At 34.9% G+C, this 25,713-nt stretch overlaps 2 protein-coding genes and 3 non-coding genes across 9 annotated transcripts; 4 read left to right on the top strand and 1 right to left on the bottom strand.

Annotated features, from left to right (window-relative positions):
* The first annotated feature begins 1,037 nt into the window (after positions 1-1,037).
* On the top strand, positions 1,038-1,125 carry LOC148587179 (small nucleolar RNA snoR114). Its single transcript, XR_015911622.1, has one exon. It is a non-coding gene; the product is annotated as a small nucleolar RNA snoR114 (small nucleolar RNA).
* Positions 1,126-3,238: 2,113 nt separating this feature from the next.
* Positions 3,239-3,326, top strand: LOC132168343 (small nucleolar RNA snoR114). The gene has a single exon (XR_009438857.2). It is a non-coding gene; the product is annotated as a small nucleolar RNA snoR114 (small nucleolar RNA).
* A 1,993-nt stretch (positions 3,327-5,319) lies between these two features.
* LOC148587180 (small nucleolar RNA snoR114) lies at positions 5,320-5,407 on the top strand. Its single transcript, XR_015911623.1, has one exon. It is a non-coding gene; the product is annotated as a small nucleolar RNA snoR114 (small nucleolar RNA).
* A 6,346-nt stretch (positions 5,408-11,753) lies between these two features.
* Positions 11,754-18,225, top strand: LOC132179900 (putative inactive leucine-rich repeat receptor-like protein kinase At3g03770). Of its 4 annotated transcripts, none has more exons than XM_088513561.1 (7): positions 11,761-13,404; positions 14,026-14,156; positions 15,908-16,148; positions 16,490-16,683; positions 16,777-16,823; positions 17,552-17,663; positions 17,808-18,225. In XM_088513561.1, the coding sequence occupies exons 1-7, from the start codon at positions 12,066-12,068 to the stop codon at positions 18,036-18,038; spliced, it is 2,295 nt and encodes a 764-aa protein (XP_088369687.1). In that variant the 5' UTR covers positions 11,761-12,065; the 3' UTR covers positions 18,039-18,225. The 4 variants fall into 4 exon arrangements, 3 of the variants coding, with proteins under 3 accessions (XP_059448692.2, XP_088369687.1, XP_059448679.2); XM_059592696.2 differs by having other exon boundaries at positions 11,762-13,404; positions 16,481-16,683; XM_059592709.2 differs by lacking the exon at positions 17,808-18,225 and having other exon boundaries at positions 11,754-13,404; positions 16,481-16,683; positions 16,777-16,810; positions 17,552-17,642.
* A 2,407-nt stretch (positions 18,226-20,632) lies between these two features.
* On the bottom strand, positions 20,633-24,104 carry LOC132163049 (cyclic dof factor 1). 2 transcript variants are annotated; one of them, XM_059573257.2, is made up of 2 exons: positions 23,973-24,104; positions 20,633-22,369 (listed from the first exon to the last, which is right to left on the bottom strand). In XM_059573257.2, exons 1-2 carry the CDS (start codon positions 24,102-24,104, stop codon positions 21,374-21,376), a joined length of 1,128 nt encoding a protein of 375 aa, XP_059429240.2. In that variant the 3' UTR covers positions 20,633-21,373. The 2 variants fall into 2 exon arrangements, with proteins under 2 accessions (XP_059429240.2, XP_059429235.2); XM_059573252.2 differs by having other exon boundaries at positions 20,633-22,435.
* Positions 24,105-25,713: the final 1,609 nt, after the last annotated feature.

A 25,713-nucleotide genomic window follows, 5' to 3' on the forward strand; every position in this document is an offset into this window, starting at 1 on the left:
CCAATCTTAATATAAGAGTTGGAAGAGAGAAGTTTAATGAGATCATTTTGTTTTGATTGCATTGTAAATAGTGTTTTTGGCTGCATTGTATTTTAATGCAAGTTGCTGTCTTACATTGCAAAACATTCTTTTGGTTCCTTACTTCCAAATGTAATTTGATGCTACATACACTCACTCTATTATACTCTAAAGTGTACACTCCCTAATGTCGCAATAAAAATCACTATTAGATCAAAAATTCAATAGCGGTCCATCCAAAATCTAATGGGAATTTTTAGTGCTACATCAAGTAGTATGCGTTTGGTAGTGTGAGTAGAAATGTGCGCATCACTTCTCTTTACTTCTTGGTCTACTTTTAATTATTTGTTCTCTTCCGTTTCTTTTCTTTAAAAGAAAATTTCCTAATGTTGTTGGCCACAAAATATTATTACACTTTTTTCCTTCTCTTTTTTGTTTTATTTTCAAAACAAAAACATACAATCCAAAACATAAAACAGTCAAAATTACTTTCACCTTTATGTACAATAGTATGATGTCGGTGGATGATACTATTTTGTTCCCTAATTCTCCCTTGATTGAATTTGAGATTTTTTATTTTTTATTTTTTTTATTATTAATTTTTTTTTTCTTTCCAATGCGACTTCTTGTTTATGTCCCTTTAAACTTAAATATTTCATTGAACTTTTGACTCATTGCAACTCGAATACTAATTAAAAGTTTCGCTTTGGAGTTGCCTCTAAATCCAAAATGACCATTAAATGGGATGGAAACACACATGAAAAGATAACATTACCACTAAATTACTATTTTTAAATTGAGTCTTGAAAGCACTATTGATCGCTAGAAAATCATGATATTTTATTCATAAATTAACTTTAATGTTTAAATACTCATAAAAAAAAATAAAAAATAAAAAACTTTAATGTTTAAAGGCGTTTAAGAAAGAGTATATATAATAATAGGCTCTAACTTTATACCAAGCACCAGTAGTCTCGTGGTAGAACAGTTTCATACCACGGTGCGGTCTTGGGTTCGAAGAGCGGTGATGACTTCTGCGCTATTTATGATGGCTGGGTCCATCACCACTGTCTGATTATTCAGAAGATAATATGCGCATCTGAGCTTTATTTGTTTTTTTCTACCTTTTTTTGGGTGATTAAAAGAACCTTTTTTTTTTTTTTTGCCGGTGTTATTTAATTTTTTTTTTTGGGTAACATCAACTAGGATGCCTTTGGTAACTTGCAAGTTGATTTGCTATAACTTATTTTTCCAAAAATGGGTTGAGCGCAAACTTTATAAGACTATGGATATTAAGGTTATCAGTAGGGCTGGCAAATAAACATGTACCTGTTTATCCTATGCATGTAACTATTCTTTATGATACCTATATGAACCTTATTATAAAAAAACATATATAAAATAAATGGGTCGTAAATAGGTCATGGCAGGTATCTGTTTTGCCAGCCCTAATATTATGTTATTATTTCTTCTTGTGCTTTGGAACTTCAAAATTTCGAGTATGAATTTTTTATAATGAGGGAAGAGTGTAATACCCCATAAAATAAATTAGGGTTAAGTACACTCTAATTATGATTTAAGAATGCTAGAGTTGGTTTTCATTTGGTAAAATGTAAGACCTTGGACTTTTTAAGAATTTACTGTTGCACCAAATGTTCAACAGAGGTACCGAATGTTCGATGCCTGTAGTATTAAAGAATCAGCTTATACATGATAACTAAATGAAAATGCTTAGGATAATGAGTATGTAATCAATTACGGTATCAAGGTTACAGAATAATTCATAAAGGATGAGAAAACATTGGAAACACAGTCTTAAAAGAGAAATCTTATATTTTAAAATCCCAAGAAAACATTCAAAAATATTGGAATGGATATCATGACATTCTTCTCGAAAAGAGCTTTCCGGAATGGGGTCGTACGCACAATTCCAAGACGCGTAGCAAAAGTTATGGTTGTTTTATTGAACACTGCGTAATCGGTTAAACTGCTAAAAAAGTCAACTACGAACGTTCACTGATAGTATCGAACATTTGCTGACAGTGTGTGAGGAAGGTACATACAAGATTTTCAGGTGTAAGTGGAAAAGTAAACCGTACGTTCGGTGGGGGACTACCTGAATGTTCGTTGACCAGTTTTTGGACCGCTAGATATTGACCAAACACTCGACAAAAGCTATACACACTACCTAAACGTTCGCCCATAAGTACCGAACGTTCAGTGACATGCTGAACTGTCACAGCAGCACCCACATATTTTCAAGCCCTATAAAATACCCCTCCCCACTTAACCTTTAAGTCTTATTTCGCCTATGTTGCCCTCTATAACTTTTGCTTAAGTGGTTTTGTGAGTTGTGAGAGTTTTTGAAGGAGAATGAGAGATTTTTTGGAGATTTTGCTTCAAGGAGGTAATCTTCTAAGCCTAATTTGTTCCTTACTTAGTTATTATGCTATTTAAGTGCTTTTCATAATTAGCTTAATTGGTAGTTTTGAGCTTCGAGTTATGTAATTGCCTTTAATATTGGTTTAAGCTTGGATTAGCGTTTAATTCTTGTTTGACGTCTTTTATTCTACATGAAAATGTTATTTTGGGCTAGGAATATATTAGGAACCTTGTTGGGCTAGGAATATATTAGGAAAATATTTTTTCTTAGGATTCCCTATTATCTGTTCCTTTTGGATCAAGAATGGCAATGATTCTCCATTGTCACCACCTTTTTCTCCAATCATTTAGGAAAAAAAAAAAAAAAAAAAAAAAAACTACTTTCACCTTTATATACAATAGTATGATATATCCTACTTCTTCCCCCTAATTCTCCCTTGATTGAATTTGAGATTTTTTTTTTCAATGAGATTTCTTGTGTATGTCCTTTTAAACCATCACTTTATTCTTAAATATTTCATTAAACTTTTGACTCATTGCAACTCGAATACTAATTAAAAGCTTCGCTTTAGAGTTGTCTCTTCATCCAAAATAACCATTAAATAGGGTGGAAAAACACATGAAAAGATAACATTACCACTAAATTAATAATGTTAGCTTGAGTCTTAAAAGCATTATTTATCGCCTGAACGTCATGATATTTTATTCATAAATTAACTTTAATGTTTAAAGGTGTTTTGTAAAGGTGATTAATAATAAATAAACTTTAGCTTTACAACAAGTACCAGTAGTCTAGCGGTGGAATAGTTTCCTACCACTGTGCGGTCCCTGGTTCGAAGAGCGGTGATGACTTCTGCGCTGTTTGTGATGGCTGGGTCCATCACCATTGTCTGATACTTCAGAAGAACATACGCGCATCTGAGCTTCTTTGTTTTTTTCACCTTTTTTTTTTTTTTTTTTTTTTTTTTTTTTTTTTTTAACATGACTACACAAAAGGGAGAATGAGATTTAAATCAGTGACCCCCGCTTCATAAGGCGTGGTATGTTCTACTAATCTATTATTGGGGGTTGTAAAATTCTCTTTTGCCCCCAAAAAGACAAAAATGCCTAGAAAAAACAAAGCATTAACCAAATTCAGGAAAGAAAAAAAAAAAAAAACTAATGCCGTGGGTTAGTTTTTTTTATATTTTTTGCCTGCCTTATAGCATATCATCGAAAAATAATTTCAATCAATTGCTTTAAGCTTTTCTTGGATGCCCGATCCCCTCGAAGGGGTCATGTTTCCTACTTCTTTTTATTTTTTTTATAGCTTAGAAAATAAGAAATAGTAGCATAGGTCTTGACTAGGACGACTCTAATAAGGAAATAATCTAACTAATTATTTGACTATAAAATTTATGGAGATATACTCCTTATTGGACTCTAAACCATACCGGACACATCACATTACTCAACATTTTTTTTCCGCCTTACGTGTGGCGTCCTACACCGCATGGGGATGAAGATGTGCACCTTTCTTGACAATAGTGTGTTTTAAGGTCGTGAAGGTCATGAACCTACTAGAACTATGCAGTTAAGCGTGCTTATACGTAAGTAGGACCAAGATGGGTGATTTCTTAGAAAGTCTGATTTAAAAAAGTCAAAAGCAAACAATATTATGTTATTAGGGTGTGGCGTTACATTACGGAGATATACAATATAGGTTTTACATACTAGACAATAAGAGGAGGAAGTTTTCTTCCTTTAAACCCTTTCTAATGGGGACAAGATTTAACCTCGAACTTGTTATATCACAACAAGAAGAAGAAGGATTTCCAAGTAAGTTCGTTGACATTCATTAATACATCCTGTGTCACAATCGGTCCACTCCCTTCCTCTAGCATACCCACCGCTCACAACTAGCCTTACCATGCCTACCATGGAACCACGCACGCTGCACATGTTGCCCACTTGGACAAAATTGCTTTCAACCCCAAAACCCTTTGTAATGCTAGAACTTGGTAATTTTTTACACTATAAGAGAATTTGGCATGGGCCCAATATAAAATTAGTGGGTTAAGGATAAAGAGTTTGACCTGTTTAATTAAATGAGTCAAGTAAGGGTTAATCGATCTAAATAGTCTTATATGCATGCCTCGTTATAACTTGAACCCGGTATGCAACATTTAAGGGTGACAATTTTTGAAACCACATGTGAACTCAACACAAAATTAGCAAGTGAGGGTTAAGAGGTCCGATCTGTTTAATTAAATGGGTCGAGTTATAGTTGACCTATATAATATTATACTAATGTTTCGATATGACCTGAATCCGACATACGAATACAATTTATCACCTCTAGACAATGTTATCAATATTGTACCTAACAATTAGCAACCCACTAGGGACACTATGGGCCTATGAATCTAGACGTGTGCATTAGAGCTGGCGGAGTTCAAAATGATACTTCTGCATTTCACCTCCACCATGGTTAAAAGAGTCGGAAACTTTCAACTTTTTTTCGACGGAGGCCATTTTTGCAAACAGATTTTTTTTGTTCTTTTTCTAATGAGATTTCTTGTTTATGTCTCCTTAAAGTATCACTCTATTGTTAAATATTTCATTAAACTTTTGACTCATTGCAACTCGAATATTAATTAAAAGTTTCGCTTCAGAGTTGCCTCTTCATTCAAAATAACCATTAAATGGGATGGAAAAACACATGAAAAGATAACATTACCACTAAATTACAATTGTTAGTTTGAGTCTTAAACGTACTATTCATCGCCTGAAAATCATGAGATTTTATTCATAAACTATCTTTAATGTTTAAAGGCGTTTTGAAGAGGTTATAAAAATTAGATAAGTTTTAAGTATACAACGAGTACCAGTAGTCTAGTGGTTAAATAGTTAACTACACGGTGCGATACCGAGTTCGATGAGCGGTGATGATTTCTGCGCTCTCTGTGATGGCTGGGTCCATCATCATTGTCTTCTTCAGAAGAAGAAAATATGCGCATCTGAGCTTTGTTTTTTTTTACCTAATTTTGGGCTATTAAAAGAACTTTTTTTTAAAAAACAAATTTTAAAAAAAATAAAATAAAATTTAGGTAACATTGACTACAATACGTTTGGTAACTTGCAAGTTGATTTGCTACAACATTTGAGGACGCCAACATGGATCAGTTTATAAGAAGCTCTAGCGCCAGAAAAATGGATTGGATAAGACTTTCTAAACAATGGGCTGAGCGCGAAACTTATGAGACTACGAATGTTAAGGTTATGTTATTATTTGTTCTTGTACTTTGGGATTCCAAAATTTCGAGGACGAAATTTTTATAAGGAGGGAAGAATGTAATACCCAAAAAAATAAATTAGGGTTAAATACACTCTAATTATGATTTAAAGATGCTAGAGTTGAACTTCATTTGCTAAAGTGTAAGACCTTGCACTTTTTAAGAATTTATTATTGCACCGAACATTCAACAGAGGTACCGAATGTTTGATGCCTTTAGTACTTAAGAATCAACTTATACATAGTAACCAAATGGAAATACTTAGGATAATGAATATGAGATCAATTATGGTGTCAACGTTAATGAATAATTCCTAAAGGACAAGAAAACATTGGAAACACAGTCTTAAGAGAAAAATCTTATATTTTTGAATCCCAAGAAGACACTTAAAAATATTGGAATGGATACCATGACATTCATCTCGGAAATATCATTTCTGGAATGAGATCGCATGCCCAATTCTGAGACCTGTAGCAAAAGTTATGATTGTTTTACTGAACACTGTACAATCGGTCAAACTGCTAAAAAAGTCAACTACAAACATTCGTTGAAAGTACCGAGCGTTCGCTGACAGTGTGTCAGGAAGGTACAAACAATATTTTCAGGCGTAAGTCCAAAAGTACATTGAACGTTTGGTGGTGGACCACTTGAACGTTCATTGACCAATTTTTGGACCACTGGATATTGACCAAACGCCCGACAAAAGCTATGCACAATACTTGAATGTTCGCCCATAAGTACCGAACGTTCGGTGACATGCTGAACTATCATAGCGGCACCCATAGCTTTTCAAGCCCTGTAAATACCTTTCCCCACTCAACTCTTAAGTTTCATTCTGCCCGTGTTGCTCTTTAGAACATCTACTTGAGTGTTTTTGTGAGTTGTGAGAGTTCTTGAAGGAGAATCAGAGATTTCTTGGAGATTTTGCTTCAAGGAGGTAATCTTCTAAGTCTAGCTTGTTCCTTACCTAGTTATTATGCTGTTTAAGTACTTTTCATTGTTAGCTTAGTTGCTAATTTTGAGCTTCCAGTTATGTTATTACCCTTAATCTTGGTCTAAGCTTGGGTTAGTGTTTCATTCTTGTTGAACGTATTTTATTCTCCATGGAAATGTTATTTTGGGCTAGGAATATATTATGAACCTTGTTGTGTCCTTAGAACTTGCTTAGGAGTGACTAGAAGGCTATTTGGTTCGAAATGAGTTTTCTGCCCAACAGACATTTCTTGCCGAATGTTTGGCCTCGAGCTCGAATGCTTGCCTAGTTTCACAGAATGTTCGTTGGCCAGGCAGAACCTCTATTTTGGGTATTTTAAGTCTAGGACTTGTTTAGCCGGGGTTTAGAACTAATGATAGGTCTTTTCTCAGTATTCGAAGTTGTGGAACCTCAAGAGGATTTTATGGAGGAGCCTTACGATCCGGGTGAGTACAAACTCACATGAATACTTGTTGTTACTTTCTCCTCATTGCATGACTATTTTATATATATTAAACATGCATATTTACAACTCTCATGAAATATATTTTGGATTAGTGTAAACTTTATTTTTTGAAAACGTATGTTGATTAACAAGATAATCAAATGATGATACTTGTAAATGCATGCATGTAAAAGGTGGAGAAGATTAATTGCATCGTATGATATAATATATTGGTACGTGCAGGATAACGATCATGGGCTTACTATACAGGTTAACTCTATAGTCAAATATATATGTATTTATATTGGTAATCGGCGCAACCATGTTTCATTAGTTGGTCATTATAGGACGAACATCATTAATAGCGTGGGCCACCTGAGGTTGGACTCAGTCGGGCTTCTAGTGATGGACGTAGCATACAATATCTGGGGCACCTGTATTGTATTATAGGTTCCTCGGAATAGCGCCAACCCTGCTGAGAAGGGTAATATTTCGGGTAGATCATACGATTTGAACTATGACATGATTCTCATATTAAAGTATATATTATATTTATATTGCATCCATGATAAACTATCACCTCATAATACTGCATGTGCTTTATAAACAACTGAGTTCACCATTTAATGATGAGTAGGTCATGTGCATTTATACTTACTAAGTCATCAGATTTACCATTGTATTCTTTTCATCTTTTTCCCCATACTATCTGTGCTGTTATAGATAGTTTGTGAGAAGATGGATACCACGAAGTATTTGACTATTGTGGAGGACTTGATCTGGGTGATGCTTGAGGGCTTAACAAATTGTTAAAAAAAAAAAAAAGAAAAAAAGAAAAAAAAAAAGAGGCTATCTTTTTGCTTTGTTCTAAGCAATTTTTTACTCTACGTCTCTCAAAAAAAAATCCCAAGCAGCTTATTTGAATTATTGAACATATTGAAGAAGAGAAATTTGATTGACTTTGTAACGCCCTGAAAATTAATTAACTAGTAATTAACTTTATGGTTTGTCTCCCAACCTTAACCCACGTGGAACAAGATTTAGAGATTTCTATTCCTCAAAAAGGGAGGCTACTAAGCATCGGAAACATTAATATTTTATCAACATTAATCAATATAACTAGAGCATCTACCAAGAATCATCACAGTAGCTGAAATCACACTATACATATCATCGTTACAAAGGATCCATGTTATACCTTAATATACAAGCATACATCAAAGCTCCTATGTCTACGGTATCACCCAAAAATACTAGTTGCCATGGGCACCCACATAATCTCGCTTTAAAACGTATCAAGTATATAATAATTTTTGAACATTGATTTATTTTTTAATTTATTACTAAATAATAAAAAGGACATTGTCAACTAGTTAACCATAAATTTTTAAAAACACAATTTGAAAAAATATGGCATCATTTTAATCTAGCATGATTCAAAGAATATGCTGATTGATTGTTTATTTATGACGTTATTTATATTTTTAATTTTTTAATTATTTTTCTTTAATTTTATTTTTTAATCTTGACCCCCCTTAAACAAAATTATGGCTCCGCCACTCGCCGTGATGATTATGAATCTATCAGAACTCCACAATTAAGCATGTTTATACGAGAGTAGTACTAGGATTAGTGATATCCTGAAAAGTCTGGCTTGGAAAAGCAAAAAACAGACAATATTATGTCATTGAGGTGAGGCATTGCATTACGAAGGTATATAATATAGCCTATAGGTTTTATAGACTAGACAATGAGAGAAGGAAGTTTTCTTCCTTTAAACCCTTTCTAACTGGGGACAAGATTTAACCTCAAACTTGTTATATCACAACAAGAAGAAGGAGGATTTCCAAGTAAGTTTGTTGACATTCATTAATACATGCTGTGTCACAATCGGTCCACTCCCTCCCTCTAGCATACCCACTACTCACAACTAGGCATTTACCTCCCGCACGCTGCACATGTTGGCCACTCGCACACAATTGCTTTCTACCCCAAAACCCTTTGTAATGCCTGAACTTGGTAATTTTTTACTCTTAACAGAGAATTTGGCATCAACATCATATAAAATTAGTGAGTTAGGATTGATGAGTCTGAATTGTTTAATTAAATTAATTAAATTAAGGTTGATCAATCTATATAGTCTTATACGCATGCCTCGTCACGACTCGAACTTAACATGCAACATTTAAGGGTGTCAATTTTTGAAATGACACGTGAATCCGACACAAAATTAGCAAGTTAGAGTTGAGAGGTTCGATTTGTTTAATTAAATGAGTTGAGTTATAGTCAACCTATATAATATTATACCAATGCCTCGATATAACCTGAACCCGACATATAAATACGAATTGTTACATCTAAGCAATGTCGTCAATATTGTACCTAACAATTAGCAACCCACTAGGGACACTATGGGCCTATGACTCTAGAGGTGTGCATTAGAGCTGACGGAGTTCAAAATGATACTATTGCATTCTGCATCCACCGAGGTTAGAAGAGTCGGAAAGCTTCCAACTCTTTTCCGACAGAGGCCATTTTCGCTATGCCTCCGCTTATGTTTTCTCCCCACCTCTGACTCAACCTATACATATTTCCCCGACCCTTCTCCTCCTTTTGATCCTACATCTTCCAACTTGATCTACCATTGGTCTCATGAAGAGTAGTCACTATGACATTGTAATTCGATTAATCTTATTAGAGCGGTAACACAGACTATATCTAATACCAACAACTTGGTGGATAGTTAAAAGAATGGTTGATATGACCTTGCTTTTGTTAAGAAAATGACAATGCTATATTTTCAGTGCTATCACATTCAAACTAAATGATTAAATTGATCACAGAATTGTGAGGCTCTGATCACCCGTGACTCAAAAGACACAAATGCTTGTTTTATTGCAACGTACGTACACATGCTGAAAATCTAGTGGGCCTCATCTTTTTCCAACACCAAATTGAGTTCTTGAGCTGATTTCTACCCGTGAACTTCTATCTTCTTCGAGAAATCAAAAGTTGTCCTTTTTTGCTGGCTTGTCTAATATTGTACAACATTACAAAAACTGCAACAGTTCTATTTATTTTTTATTTTTGGTCCTTAATGATAATCATTTGAGAACATAATTGCAAGATATTTTAGTGTATTCCTAAATTTATCTACCATTCGTTGCTTGACCAAAAGCTCGCTCATTATTCAGTACTGTTAAAATAATGATTAAGTAATTAAATTTACCTTTTCCTATCAGTTTAAACTTTTGATCTCTAAGAATGCGTTTAGTCTCGTGACTTTGTAGGCCAAACACATGGTTTTTAAATAAAATTGTTTCCTTTGAAAAGAAAAAAAATTGTGATTTGAAGACCTGAAAGTGTTCCGTTTGGAAAAAAAAAAAAAAATACAATTTGAAAACGTGAAAAAAAAAAATTATATTTTCAAACAGCAGGCAATGTGAATATTTTTAAATAAAATAGTGAAAAGTGTTCCATTTGAAAAAATAAAAAATTTGAAAAATTATAGGTTTTCAAACAAAGACAATGGGTGCATTTTTAAAAATGCATAATTTTAAGAGCCAAACCGTAATTTTAAAAGCTGAATGACAATTTTTTAAAAAAATGCTTTTTCAATTTACTGCATTTTCAAATCACTATTTTTTTTTTCTTTTCAAATTGCGCATTTTAAAACCGCTAAACTAAACAAACACTTCACCAACTTGAATTTAAGCCAATTTTGGAATGTATTTATTCCAATTTTTTCCCTGGACAGTTTATTAATTACCCAAGTGAAAATTATCAATGAAGCCAAATAATTTCGAGTAAGTTCCAAATTTGATTATAGATGCAAAAAGATATTACAAAATACATGGGTACAAAAATGTTAGAACATCAAGATACTTTTTCCAATTCTTTTGTTTCAATGTGCCTGTTTCTGAGGTAAAAGACAATGATGCATCTCCCACACTGACAGTCTGACACTGATTTATATGCTCTCTTTCTTTTCTGCTGCATTTCTTTTTAACTAAAGTTAAAAAAAAATAATAATAAATAAATAAATTTAAGCTGAATTATTATTTACTATTTTAATATTTCCCCCTAAAAAATGTGGTTTAACACCTTAAATATTTAACACATAAATATTAAATTTAATTATTTAGTTTATATTCTAATAAATATTCTTTTTATAAATTAGATTTACTGGCCAAGAGCCATGGTGCGTAAAGAGTAAGGATTCTTTTTATTTCATGTGAAATAAAGAAGAGCCATTTCAGAGTCAAAATTTTATTTTGTTGTATCTAACTGTGTATATGATGATACGTTATCATGTTATGACTCTATATACAAAATATATCTAACGATGTATATGATAACACATGATAATATTTGACATTATTTATATTGTTAAATCCGTAAAATAAAATCTTGACATTAGAAATGACATGTCCAGTAAATAAATGTTTGGCGTGTATAACATCTCGTTCTCATATTGGAAAGATAAGGTGTAACCTACATTGAGCGGGAGGTTTATAAAGATAGTCATGAGTGTTAAAGTAAAACTAAGCTTTAAATGAAATTTGAAAAAAGTTTCAAATTAACTAATTGTTTTAGATTGATAGCATAGATATGGCCATAATATGGCTAGACTTTTTCTCTAGGCTTTTACAGCATGAGATGGAAGTAAACTCTTCTTGCAAATATCGAAGCCATAAATTCCATATTAATGAGCTAGGAGAAAATATGAACTAATAAATAGGTTGGTAAAAAAGACAAACTGTTTCTAAGTAGTGGTTGGCATCTCGTTTGCCGAGTTCAGTGTATTTGAAAATGTCATCTCTTTGCTTGCAGCCTCTGCCTCCAAGTTTTCTTTGGAGTTGGAAATGGTTGTCTTCTGGTAATTGCTGACAACCCAGCTTTGCCTTTTAAAGAAAGAGAAAGAGCAAAGAGATTTCAATGGTGTTTCTGCAACCTTAACTTGATAGTTCTAATGGCGAAAATAGTTCTGCATTCATTTCATCTTCTTCTGCTAATACTTTTTCTTACTACCCATCATTCAGACCAGCTGCAACCCTCTCAAATTTTTTCCCTTTTACAAATCCGGCAGCTTCTTAACTACCCACCAGCTTTAACTGTCTTCAAGGACTCCACAGACTTCTGTAGCATTGAACCAACCCCATCCTTCACTCTAGCATGCTATGAAGACAACATAACACAGTTGCACATGTTTGGAAACAATGGAGATCTTCCATTGCCTCCAAATTTCTCCACTGACACTTTTTTTGAAGCTCTTGGTAGTCTATCAAGCTTGAAAGTTCTCTCTTTGGTTTCTCTGGGTCTATGGGGGCCGCTGCCTAGAAGTATTGGAAGTATATCTTCTCTGGAAATACTAAATATAAGCAGAAATTACTTCAATGGAGATATCCCAAAACAGCTTTCATCTTTAAGGAACCTCCAAACTGTCATACTTGACAACAATGAGTTCACAGGCAAAGTTCCTGAATGGCTAATTTCACTCCCAGTTTTAGCAGTACTTAGTGTGAAGAACAATTCACTTGGTGGGTTTCTGCCTAATTCTTTGACAGTTCTGCAGAATCTAAGAGTTCTTGCTCTTTCAAATAATAACTTTTCAGGAGAAGTGCCTGATCTTAGCAACTTGACAAACCTTCAAGTTCTTGATTTGGAAGATAATTATTTTGGGCCTCATTTCCCTGCTTTGCCTACCAAGTTGGTTTCTCTTGTGCTCAGAAAGAACAAGTTTGGCTTTGGCATACCTGCTGAATTAGGCCACTGCTATCAACTTCAAAAGCTGGATATTTCTTTGAATGAATTTGTTGGACCATTTTTGCCATCCTTACTTTCACTGCCTTCAATTAACTACATCGACATATCGAAAAACAAGTTCACAGGGATGCTGTTCCAAAACATGTCTTGTAATGCTGAGCTTGTTCTTGTCAACTTATCCTCTAATCTTTTGACAGGAGAGTTGCCAAGTTGTCTGCACTTGGATTCCAAAAGCAGCGTTGTAGTGTATGATAAAAATTGTTTGTCAAATGAAGCTCAAGAACAGAATCCTTCTAACTTTTGCCACCATGAAGCTCTGGCAGTGAAAATTCCACCTCAGCAGCAAAATCATACTAGACCTGCTGCTAAAACAGTTCTTGCTTCAAGTACAGCAGGAGCGATTGTAGGAGGTATGGCAATTGCTGGAGTAGTTTTCTTGGTCATCAGGAGGGCAAACAGGAAGGCTTCTGTAAAAACTAGTCCAACAAGGGCAATAACTGAGCGTGTGTCTCCAGTAAATACAGCAAAACTCCTTTCAGATGCAAGTAAGATCTCTCTCATTTTTCTTCTAGTTATTTCATTTTATTTTTGTATGCTCTCTGTAATGCTTACAGTTCATGCCCATTCTCCCACCTTCATGATGCTACATATTCAGACTCTCTAGAGGCACCTTTGTCTCTGGTGCTTATTGTTTCTACTGATAGGAATTGAATTTATCAATAATCTAATACTCCCCTCATGTATGAGCTCAAATTCACCCCCTTTGTAAGTGAAACTCAACACGTGAAATATTTAATTGAAATGATAGGAGATGATAAATTTAATCATTAACCAATAATCTAACATCTACTGAGGTAGCTTCTCTAGGTGGATTTAGTTTGGTTACCAAAGATGACCTTCCATATGGTGGTTCAGCCAATTTAGTTACTCCATCCATATGCATTAATGCAATCTAAATTCCTGTTTGAAAGCTAATAAATTCATAAAAGGAGAAAATTGAGATATCGTTTTCTAACATTTTGATATTGCTACCATTTAACTGGTTCTGCTTTAAACTTCAGCAGTATTGTATAGTCAATGAGAAAGAAGAAGAATGAACACTCAAGTCTTAACCTTTCTTCATTTATGCATGTGATTACATGCCTGTCTGAAATATTTTCTTGCAGGGTATATATCTGAAACAATGAAGCTGGGAGCTAGCCTTCCTGCTTATCGAACCTATGCTTTGGAGGAGCTTAAGGAGGCTACAAAAAACTTTGAAGCATCATCTCTCATAGGTGAATCTTCAATTGGTCAGGTACAGATTTTGGATAATTAAACCAGAAACAAAGTTTATTCAAGAAGTACTTCATTGTTGTCATACTTATCTTCCTGACTGTAACAGAGAATATGACCTTAGTTGTATCTGAATTGTGGCAAATGATTAACTATAGACAACCTGTATTTGTTCGGATTAAGGCATAGTTGAGTTGCATTTAGCTCTTAATTTGGACAACAAAATTTCCTAGTTAAGTCAACTCTTTCCATGAACAAGCTCCATTACTTGCATAATCAGCCTAATTGGAGAAAAACTTGGACACAGAATACACTTCACAGTCTTGGTTATGCATGCTGAATGCTTTTGTGTGTCTAGGCGTCGGATTACTGAGGCCTCGCAAATGAGTTCCGGCTAGATTGTCAGAGTCTTTATCAAGTCTTAATGCCTTTTATAGCAATTACTCCATAGAGGAAGTGATAAAGAAGAGCTTTATCAAACTGCCAGTAAACCTTTGATCCTTTCTTCCTTTTGTCTGAACCAGCTGTTGGATATGTTCCATTGTATAGGCTTGTCAAACACATGTTTGATATCCAAGATAATGTATATCCATGTCTTGTTTGGTGCCAGATGGGCATGGCTATAGCACATGTTTTGTAGTATCTGTTTTACCTGGATTAGGATACAAGATCCTCAAGAAGATTCCCTCATCTGCCATTCCTATTTACTCTTGTTGTGACAAACTATGATTTTGAATGGTATACAATTAGAAAAACAAAAGAAGAAAAGAGGGTGCTTAGATCATGTTTGCCAGAAAAAAAACCTACGTTGAACATCAAGATCCGGAAGAACATTCCCTCATCTGCACGAATGTGAATATTTTTGCCTTAGTTCACACCTTCCGCACTATTGTAAAGATATACTGGTCTGTTATAGTGTTTGAGACTGATGATGTAAAAGAAAAGAATAACAGACTGCTTCAAGGTGTGTTACAAAGTCGCTACCTTTAAGACGATATTGCCCCTACCAAGTAAATGTAATTGGTTTGCACTGGGTTACTGCAAATTCGCCTCCCGGATACAATAAAACCTAGATTTGATATGTTGTTTAACTGTGTTATGCACAAATGAAGTTAAACTTGAATACCCTCAGGGATACTATACTGTCAAAAGATTAGAACTCTGTTTCTACAGTAAACACATTCTAATGAGATTTTGAAGAAAAAGTCACAAGTAATAAAAGTCTTTTGAATGAGAGATTGTATTTTCTTAAAATGATTAAATTTTGCAACGGAAGTGGGCTATTTATAGAGTTAATGGCACCTTTCTGAACAAGTGTCTTCTCATTAAGAACATGTATGCTTTTCATTATGAACATCTCTCTTTTTATGATGAACATATGTCCTTTCATGCAATGGTGTTTTTACATGAAAATGTATCTTTCGCGAATAAAAATGAACAACATTTAAATGTTTGATCGCAACGATCACTTTATTTGGACCGTTAGATTTCAAAGACCACATTCTTTTAACAAAAGACACATCCTTTACAAATGGTCATCTAATTCTGATTATTAGACCTTGCCTGTTACCAATGGTTAACTAATCTCAAGTCTTAACCATTAAATTGCACTTCATCTAATAAATCCCAAAACAGACATATAAGTAAATCTATTATTGATTTTGAAAATTTTTACAACATATAGGAGAAATTAAAGTTTTCCTTAAGCTTAGAATATGTAGCTATATGCAAATTATTTCTGAATAACATGTACTGCTTCCATTGCATTCTCAGATATATAAAGGGAAGCTCTCTGATGGAAGTCTCATTGCCATAAGAAGCTTAAAAATGAGAAAGAGGCACAGCCTCCAGACTTATATGCACCGCATTGAGCTGATTTCAAGACTCAGGCACTGCCATTTGGTTAGTGCTCTTGGACACTGCTTTGAGTGCTACCAGGATGACTCAAGCGTCTGCAGAATATTTCTTATCTTCGAGTTTGTCCCAAATGGCACGCTAAGAGACTACATCTCTGGTAGAGTCAGTTCTTGTTGCATCTTTCTGCCAGCTATCTATATCTAGAAAATACTTGATTTAGTGTCTGTTTGGAATTGCGTTTTAGAAATAGAGCTTTTAAGTCGAAAAATGTTTTTTTGGTAAAAGCTTCATTTTTAAGTTTTTGCCAAAAGTGCGTTTTGACAATTTTTAGACTTTTTGGACCCCAAAAGCGCTTTGAATTTTTTTTACCAAATAGGTACTTTTTTTTCAAACCGACTTTTTAAGTGTTAAACATATTTTTAAGCCCTTCAAACGCACACCCAAATAGGCCCTTAGTTTGGGACTTAAATCTAAAACATGGTTTGGCAGGACTTACAGGACATAAATTTACTTGGATCCAGAGAATAGCAGCTGCAATTGGAGTTGTGAAGGGTATTCAATTTCTGCACACAGGGATTGTTCCTGGACTATATTCAAATAACCTGAAGATAACAGACATTTCATTTGATCATAATCTTCATGTTAAAATCAGAACTTATAATCTGGCTCTATTAGCCGAAAATAAGGGAACGGTATGGCAAAAGAAACTTGTTTTTACTTCATTTAGATTAATATTCTTTCCTTGATGCAAATCTCCAAGTTAATTTTTGGTCTGAGTCTTTCAGGTAGGTGGAGGTTCATCTCCTGGATCAAAAGGAAGTAAGTCAGAAGGGTAATAAGAAATTCCTGTCCTAATATTTTACAAATACCACATCTCAGCTTTGATCTGAATATGCAATATGGTCTGTTGTGTAAAAGTGTTGATAATGTAGTGGCCTCCTTGGCTCCATGTAGGAATAGAACACAGCATTGCCTTAATCTCCAACTTTTGGTGTTGAGGCTACATAGATCCTTCTTCACCTTTCAGATTATCCAATCCTCTTGACCATTGGATATGGCAAGCCTCATATCTGTCTTGTAAAATTTTTATTCTCAATTTATATGGTGCATGGCTGCACAGAAGTCAGGACGTTGGAAATGCTTCTTCTATTCAACTATAGTCCCATAAGCAAAATCGACATTAGATTCGCATTTTTCTTCCAAAGATTATCCAAGACAACCTAATATTTACTTTCACATTTTCCACAAAACTCCCAACAGCTGGAAACCCTTGTATTCTATTATTATCTTGTTGCTGCATATTCTAAAGTATTTAAACTACACATCATCTCTTTAGAGTCTGCCCTTGCAAAGATACATACCTCATCTCATTACAAACATTTTATTAGGCTTGTATGTACTGAATATAAGCTATGTATAACAAACCGCTTTAAGGTCAAACATGAATTACTATATTTTATCATTGATCAAATAAACACATTGCTGTTTACTGTTCTCAAGAGATTGCCTTTTTACAAATGCAAAAATTTCTTAGATAGCTGTTATTTCTATGTTTTACAGGGTAAAACATGAGGATAAGAATGATGTCTATGACATAGGAGTAATCTTACTAGAGATCATTTTGGGAAGGTCAATCATGTTCCATAATGAAGTCGGTGTCTTAAAAGATCTTGTGAGTATTTTCTTTCTTATCATTTTGAATCTATAATATTGTGACTACTTTGCAAATAATTTCCAAGTTGCATAAGGAACAAGTCATGGGATTGAAAATGTGATTTCTGCTGAATCTAGCTACTTGCTTTTGCTTCTTATGCAGGTACAAGTAAGCATTACCACTGATGATATCGCTCGAAGGAGCATCGTTGATCCGGCAGTTCACAAGGAGTGCTCAGTTGAATCATTGAAGACAGTGATGGAGATATGTGTCAGGTGCTTGTCCAGCAAACCAGCTGATAGGCCTTCTGTTGGAGATGTTCTTTGGAATCTGCAGTTTGCTGCACAAATTCAGGATTCATTCGTAGGAGACGCCCAAAACAATGAAGACTGACATCTGACAGACATCCTCCTGAGAAATGTTACTTTCAAGCTCCTATGCTTGCATGTTTAGTGTGCAGTGTATGTAGTGATATGCGAGTCCAGTGCAACACAAAGCATATAAGCATCTATATGGCACTTTCAAAATGCTTCTTGTCTATGAGCATTTATATATGCCCAAGTGCATGTTTGTAACTTTTTGTTCCCTAGTTCATTTTGGTCAAAAGTAGCAGGTATCATTTTGAAGGGAAGACATAATATTGCAAGTTCATAGGCTGCATAAAGAATAAATCATTCAAAAGGTGTTGGAAAATCATAAACATAAAAACATAAAGTTATAGTGTATACCTTTTTCTTGAGAAGACCCAAATCAGGTTCTTTTTTCAGTGTTCTACACTGTCTATCGATGCCTCTCACGCCCAGAATGTTAAAAGAACTCAAATGATGGTGTTTTATTACAAAAACAAAACACATATGTGCACAATCTAAATGCAATTTGAGTGAAAATGATAGGAGAGGATATAGAGAGTTTCAGAATTTCGCTTTCTGGATTGATGGGTTGAATTAACTAACACACATCCCATGGTTTATTTATGCTTAAAGGCCTCCCTCAATTGGAGATTCATAGTAAACAACCAAGAGTTGTGAATCAAGAGGTACATCTCTTGGCCATGGAAATCACATTTCAACCCACTGTAGGTATACTAGGTCCAATTACTAACAAAAGGAACAAAATTTGTGTTGGGCATGGTTTAGCTTGTGATGAGTGTAAAATACTAATGTCAAGTAGGCAGCACTTGTTCAAAAGAAAATGAAGATTTCCTTTGCACTTATTAAGTCGTACGTCCCTTTGTCCCATGTAGCAGTAGGGTGGAAAGAAGCCAAAGTAAGGAAGAAAAGGCTGTTCAAAAGAGTAAGGATGTAACGACCCAAGATAATGAATATGGTGAAAATATGTGTTGCTTAAACAAGATAATGAATATGGTGAGATTTGTAAGAGCATGCATGTAAAAGATGGATAAAACTAATTGTATCATATGACATGGTACACCGGTACGTGTGGTATAACGGCCATGGGCTTACTATACATGTTAACTCTATAGTCAAAAGTGTGGGTGTGTTATATGGGCATGTTATATGGGCCTTGGATCCAAAGGTTGTTTCATGACCGGCGCAACCATGTTTGATTGACGGGTTACTACACGACGTAAATCATTAGTAGTGTAGGCCACCCAAGGTCGGACTCGGTCGGATTGTCAGTGTTATGAACAGTATAGTACAATGGTTAGAGAACAAGCATTATATTATAGGTCTCTCGAGACAGCGACAACCCTGCTGAGAATAGGTAATATCTCGGGTAGACCATACAGTTTGAACTATCATTTGATTCTCCTAGTTACAACATATATTATATCTATATTGCATCCATGAATAACTGTCATGTTACAATGCTGCATATGATTCATTAACAACTGAGTTCATCATTCAAATGGCATTTTGACTCACTAAGTCGTTGGACTTACCCTTGTATTATTTTCCCTCCATTATGTTCAATTATGTTGCTTAACTAGCTTAGCCAAGGATGGATCTAGGGAGACACCTAGTCATTATGATGGATTTGCTTAGGATCATTTTTGATGACTTGGACTCTGTATGGCTCAAGTCAATGTTGGAAGCCGACGGATTAGTTCGTCTGGAGTTGCTCGAGATCATCTTTATGCTGGATTTTTTTTTATATGCATCTTCTATCTAAATGGTACGAGGTCTTTTTGGGTAAAACCAATAACAAAACCATGCGGGCTAAGGCCCAAATCGGACAATATCATACCACTTAGAGCGGGGTGTTACAGTCATACAACCAAGTGGTTCTTACTTTATTATTTTTTTGTAATAGCATGATTTTTCACATGTATATCTTAAAGTTCGATCTTGGGTTTGAGATTTTTGATTTTCCGTTGCGCATTTGATGTTCATTGCATATTTTATTAATCCCAACATTATCAACAATATTGACCCCCTTTAAAACCCTATTTACTGATTCAAGACAATGTTTGCATCACCAAGAAAAATGTGGTTTGAGATACAAAGCGTCTTTTACAACTATACCAGTGTAATCCAAGTAAGAATTCACAATCCAAGTTTGTGTCAAATCGGGCATTTTCAAATAAATCTCAATGTTGCCAAAGCCGGCGGCCATGTTGTTCCAATGTAGCCCATAAAATATGTTGGCTTGAAATAAAACCGTTATTCCTATAGTAGCCTAAAAATAACATTGCCGTTGTCCATAAGGTTTATTGCAGTTCCTGAAAAGTTTCTTTCATATGGGGTGGACCACTCCCAAATAGGAAGGGGGTTGTTCAGCTACTCTCATTTGGCCCAAGGGACCACCCCCATTTGGTCAAGAGGGTGGCCCTTAAAACCTCATTCATTTTTATTTTTTTTTGTTTTTTTTTAGAGATTTTTTATTTTATTTCATGAGGGAAGTTTTTGTCATTGGGGGACGTTTACAAATTTTGGTAATTTGGAGGAACGGGACATGGACTCAATCAATAGTTTGGGAGGATATCAACAATGGAATAGCGGTTTGAGAGTGGTATATAGACCTTGAGGATGCCCGGGTTAGGACTTCCTCTTCAACTCTGCAAATTCAGCTCGAAGGATAAACTACCTCCAATGGAGATAAACTCCTAAAAAGCTCAAAAGATAACAATATGGAGATAAACTCCCATAAGAGTATATAACTACTGCACCGTAGTGCTAGATACCAAACGAGATACCGACAACGCAAACAAATTGAAAGAGTACTACTACCATGCATGCAATATCCCCCTTCCACGTTAATCTCATAACTGTTGGTCCAATGAATCTCAGTATTAAACATGAGAAAACATGAGATGCATCATGCATAACATAAGTAATCAATCTAATCCCTTGGAGGTGTAGGAGGAAAACAAGACAAAGCCCAAACCGAAAGTCCTCTCCAACCAGTTTTCCCAGGAGACAGATCCTTGCCTTCTAGTCAAGAGGAGAGCCAGCTACTCTTTTGAGTATGAGAAATGCTAATGGAGCTTCTTATTTCCCCAGAGAGATCTTCCCATATCTGTATTGAGAGGGATTCCACAGTCACTGCCATCTTCTAAACTGATGGCGGAGCCAGAATTTTGGTTGACGGGATGCAAATTGTAAAAATAAAATTGCCCCCTCTCGGCCCCTGATGGCTCCGCCCCTGTTCTAAACCATGTTATCTCAGGATGTAGCCATAACAGACGCAGAACGACGGCATTCACTGTGCAGTTCAAACAACAATCTTCCATGGTATCATATATTAAACAACAAAAGCATACATCTTTAGGTGCTTTCCTGGAAAGATTGGCAGCGAGAAAAAGCTGCTGGGTTTGCTTTTAAAATCTGATCATCATCTGATGCAGGGGAACTGCTATCTGATTTGGATTGGAAAGCTTTAAAAATACCATTTCTGATGCTGGGTTTGTCCTTTCCAGGTTTAATGCCCAAAGTAGACCATATGGAACTCTTTGCAGCCTCCTCTGGGTCATCAATTCTCAGAGTCTTGGGCACCCAAATGCACTGTTCCTTTGTTTCTTCCCCCTGTGAATTTGCATCCCTCGAATGCTTCCCCAAGGCCAGCGAGCTATTACTTGAACAGCCGCTGTTGCTGATAGAAGATGAAGCTGATGAGCCTGTGTGGAATACACCACTGGAAGGAAGAAATGGGAATGTAATGATGCTTGGCTCAAGCACCATTGCATTCCAACCTGGGTTCCAATGGTAAACACATTGGGAAACAGGGTAACTCTGCAGTGTATGCACTGGATTGAAACGGCTGCAATGTCCTGGGAATGCAACCCGCTTGATTGCCTTTTCTGGAAATTCACTATCGTGGGATGTAGCAGCTGCTGAGGAAGAAACGGATGATAAGGGCTCGTCACTGTCTCCCTCAGCAGCCGAAGACAAAATTTCAACACTTTTGTTCTGGTCTTTGTGATTAACCACAGTTTCCATGGATTCACATTGAGCAGCATCTTTGCTAAACTTTAGGACTTCATCCATTACCTGATGGCACTGTGAAGATGAAAGTTTATTCTTGCGCTTTCCAGCCCCAACAGGTAAATTTCTAACCGTTCCCCCAGCTGTCCAATATCTCTGGCAATTCTTGCAAAAGTATCTTGGTTGGTTTACATTGTAATTGTTGAAATAGCAAAACTTTGTCTTCAAGCTTTTGCAGCGAGGACAAGGGAGGACTTTGTTTGGCTTCTTTAAAACCTTCTCCTGTGGAGGATTTTGGCAGCTGATATCTTTTGGATTATCTAATCCGGAAGGGATATCCTGCTCACAAGAATTTTCCAGGAGAGGATCATTGACTCCAGTTTTTGTTGCTTCTTCACATCCATACTGTAATTGAACATACCACTAGATCATTCCAATTGGCTGAAACTAATATTCTTGTTAGTCTAGAATCTAAAACGAAGTATTGGCAATCAAATTTGAACTCTTAGGCCTCAATCATGCATGTAGTAACCACAAATGATGTATGTGATAGGAAATGACAAATTCCAGCATACCTTATTCCATATCTAAGCAGGATTTGGATTTGTAATTCTTCCATAAAATAGCATAGAGATAATTAGCAAATAGAAACTATGACATTAAAAAAAAAAAAAAAGGCGTGTAAATTCACTGCAGATACTTCAATTCAATCTACAGCACACAAGCATGAATCCTCTCTGAACAAACTTTAAACCCTGAGTTTGGGGTACAACTCTAGACCATCCAATAACACGAATCCATATTTCGCTCTCTATATCCCAAGCCAAACACACCCAAAGAAGTTGTTGTCTTGCTTCCTTGATGTTTTTTGAAGTAAAAGATATGCTTTATACTATTTCCTCAATTATTCTGGTCTATTTATGAATCAATTTTATAAAACTGTCATATATGGCTCTTGCAGGTATAAAAATTCTCATAATAGAGTTTCCACAACTTCTATACATGCTCTTAATTGTAGCTTCAAAAGCTTATGATCATCAAATTTTCCTTATGTCTTGGTTTTCTTTTGCTAATTGTGCACTTTTGCCCCCCTTGCCTTAGCTCAGGTGGTAAAATGTCAAATTGTGATTACTGATTTCTTATATTTGAATCTTTTCTAGCGACAATAATAAAAAATAAAATAAAATGATAATTGCACTTAGTCTCATGGAACAAGCAATGATCCAGCTTCCCACAGTCCCATCAAAAGAGCAACAACTGTTTTTTTTTTTCTTTTTTCTTTTTTCTAAGCACACCTCAATCAACCTTCACAACCGATGTGGGACATTGCCCTCAAGGGGTTTTTCTTTTTTTTTTTTTCTAGGCAAGTATATACAAGCTAATAATCACTTCTACCATATGCTTGTGCTATAATTTCCTTGAGCAATGCTATACACCACAATAATATCCCATTAAGTTGACATGGCAAAATTTAGTAATTTTCATTTTTTTTTTTTAACAAGGGACACTACACATTGCCGCGTCAACACGGTGATGTAGTATATAACATTTCCCAATTTTTTTTATAAGTAATTCATTTTCATAAAAAGGTGTAGAGTACGCTACCCAATACACAGAAAGTATACAAGATAAATATGAGTCATTGTCAATAGCAACTTCTATATCAAATTTCAATGCAATTGAGTAGCATTCCATATATACTCAAATGTGTTTGAAAAATGAGACTGAGCTTTTTTTTTTTTGCATTCTAATTAAGAATAGACTCCAAAACCAAGCAAAAAACACCATATTTTTTTCCAAAAATAGAAATAAATGTATGCTGAGCACCAAAGAACAAGTGTCCATAAATGGAAACAAAACAAGAACATTATAAGAACTTTGCGATAATGTAAAAATGGAAAAATAAGAAAAGAAAATGGGTCAATGGGTAAAGTGAAATTACCATGGCCGGAGGTATTGGAGGAGTTTGACACTGTGAGCCTGAGCCTTGCTCGGAAGCTGACGGAATCTGAGAGCCCCCCCACGGAATATTCCTCCCGAATAGCTTAATGGCCGGATCTCTCAGTTCAGACATGCCCTCTCAACGAGTTAAATGAATTGAGTGATAAAAAAAAAGGCTTCAAAAGTAGTGTTAAGCGCAATTTAGACCCACAACCGGATAAAGAAACATCCCTCTTTTTTCTTTTGTTGTTGAATTTAATATCTGCAATTTTTTTTTAATCCAAAACTTAAGTTAATATAAATAGAAATGTTGTTAGAAATTTTATATATATATATATATATATATATATATATATATCACAAGGTGACCCACGGTTGGTTCACTTTGTGACCCTTTTTTTTTTCTTCCCTTAAAAAAAATGAAAATCGAAGTGTAATTTGGTCTTTTTAGTAGTTTTCCATTAGGGTTTAATGGCAAAAATTGACGGACGGGTAGATTGCATCAAATTGAAAGTTTAAGAGGTAAAATTAAGCGTTTTTGAAATTTTTTGAATCTTCTCAAAACGCATGATAATTTAAGGGTCCTTTGTAAAGTTCTTCCAAAATATATATATACAATCAAATGATTGATTGTGACTACCATATTAGCATTATGAGATTATTGTAGAATAAAATTGTGATTTTTAACATTATTTTAATATAAAAATTCAGACAAATTAACGAGGCTATAACTTTCAACATTTTAAAGATACGGGAACATGACTGAGATCCTTTACAATTAATTTGGACATGTAATTAAGAAATGGCTCAATTGAATTTACATGAGATTCGAACAACAAATTGCAACCAATCCCAACCTGACTTGGGACAAGAACAGTATGGACTTAGTAAAATTTATTTATTGTTTTTGAATTCAATTATTCATGTTTTTCATTTCAATGACTATTATATCTATCAATTTAGCATTTATTATTAATCAATTCGGTATTAATCATGAATTGAGATTGTTTTGAAATGATAAATAAATAAGAAAAATGCTAGGTGTTGTTCTAGTGTTTTCTTGGTGTCCTCTCAACTGGCTTTTAAAATCACCAATAGATTAAAAGTCAATAATGATAACTCAAATTCAACGGTAATTTTAAAAGCCACATCACAGTTAGAATGACACCAGAAAAACACTAGAAGAACACATAGTATTTTCCAATAAATAAACGGTCGTAAGATTTGAATTATTAAATTGAAAACGATGGTTACATTTAAGGAATTCTAAGTGATCAGAATCCGAAATGGGACGATAATTTTTCTCAAAGTGGAAAAGATAAAAAATTAAATTAAATTAAAAAAGTTTTAATTTTTTTTTTTTTTTTTTTCATTTTTTCCTTCTTGCTTTCTCTTTTTTATTTCGTAGGTGACCGGGAGGGCAAGTTGCCGTTGATGCCAGCAGGGATATGAGTTGGCATAAAGGGGTGGAATCTTGGCCACATGTGAATGGTAGCTGAGGATCCAATGGCTGACGTCAGGCGACAGATTGACTTTCTGTGGGAAGAGGGAAAAAGTGAAAAGTGCATTTTTGAAATAGGCTTGTGTTGGATTGGATGAGGCAAATGTGAAATGACTTATTCATCCTTTTTTTTCTTTCTTTCTTTTTTTTTTTTTTTTGGTAGAAGGGCAAATTAGAATTTTTTATTCATTATTATTATTATTATTATTATTTTCCTACAATGAATTGAGCGACAGCTCCC

Source organism: Corylus avellana, chromosome 2 (assembly GCF_965113065.1).
Source record: "Corylus avellana chromosome 2, dhCorAvel1.hap1.2, whole genome shotgun sequence".
Classification (NCBI taxonomy): domain Eukaryota; kingdom Viridiplantae; phylum Streptophyta; class Magnoliopsida; order Fagales; family Betulaceae; genus Corylus; species Corylus avellana.

Excerpts from the sequence above, each read along its gene's own strand:
- LOC132163049 (XM_059573252.2), bottom strand. The coding sequence starts at position 24,104 with ATGTCTGAACTGAGAGATCCGGCCATTAAGCTATTCGGGAGGAATATT. Across the intron at positions 22,436-23,972 it reads CTCCAATACCTCCGGCCATG|TATGGATGTGAAGAAGCAAC; the intron begins GTAATTTCACTT and ends GTTCAATTACAG.
- LOC132179900 (XM_059592696.2), top strand. The coding sequence starts at position 12,066 with ATGGCGAAAATAGTTCTGCATTCATTTCATCTTCTTCTGCTAATACTT. Across the intron at positions 13,405-14,025 it reads AAAACTCCTTTCAGATGCAA|GGTATATATCTGAAACAATG; the intron begins GTAAGATCTCTC and ends ATTTTCTTGCAG. Across the intron at positions 16,824-17,551 it reads AAAGGAAGTAAGTCAGAAGG|GGTAAAACATGAGGATAAGA; the intron begins GTAATAAGAAAT and ends TATGTTTTACAG.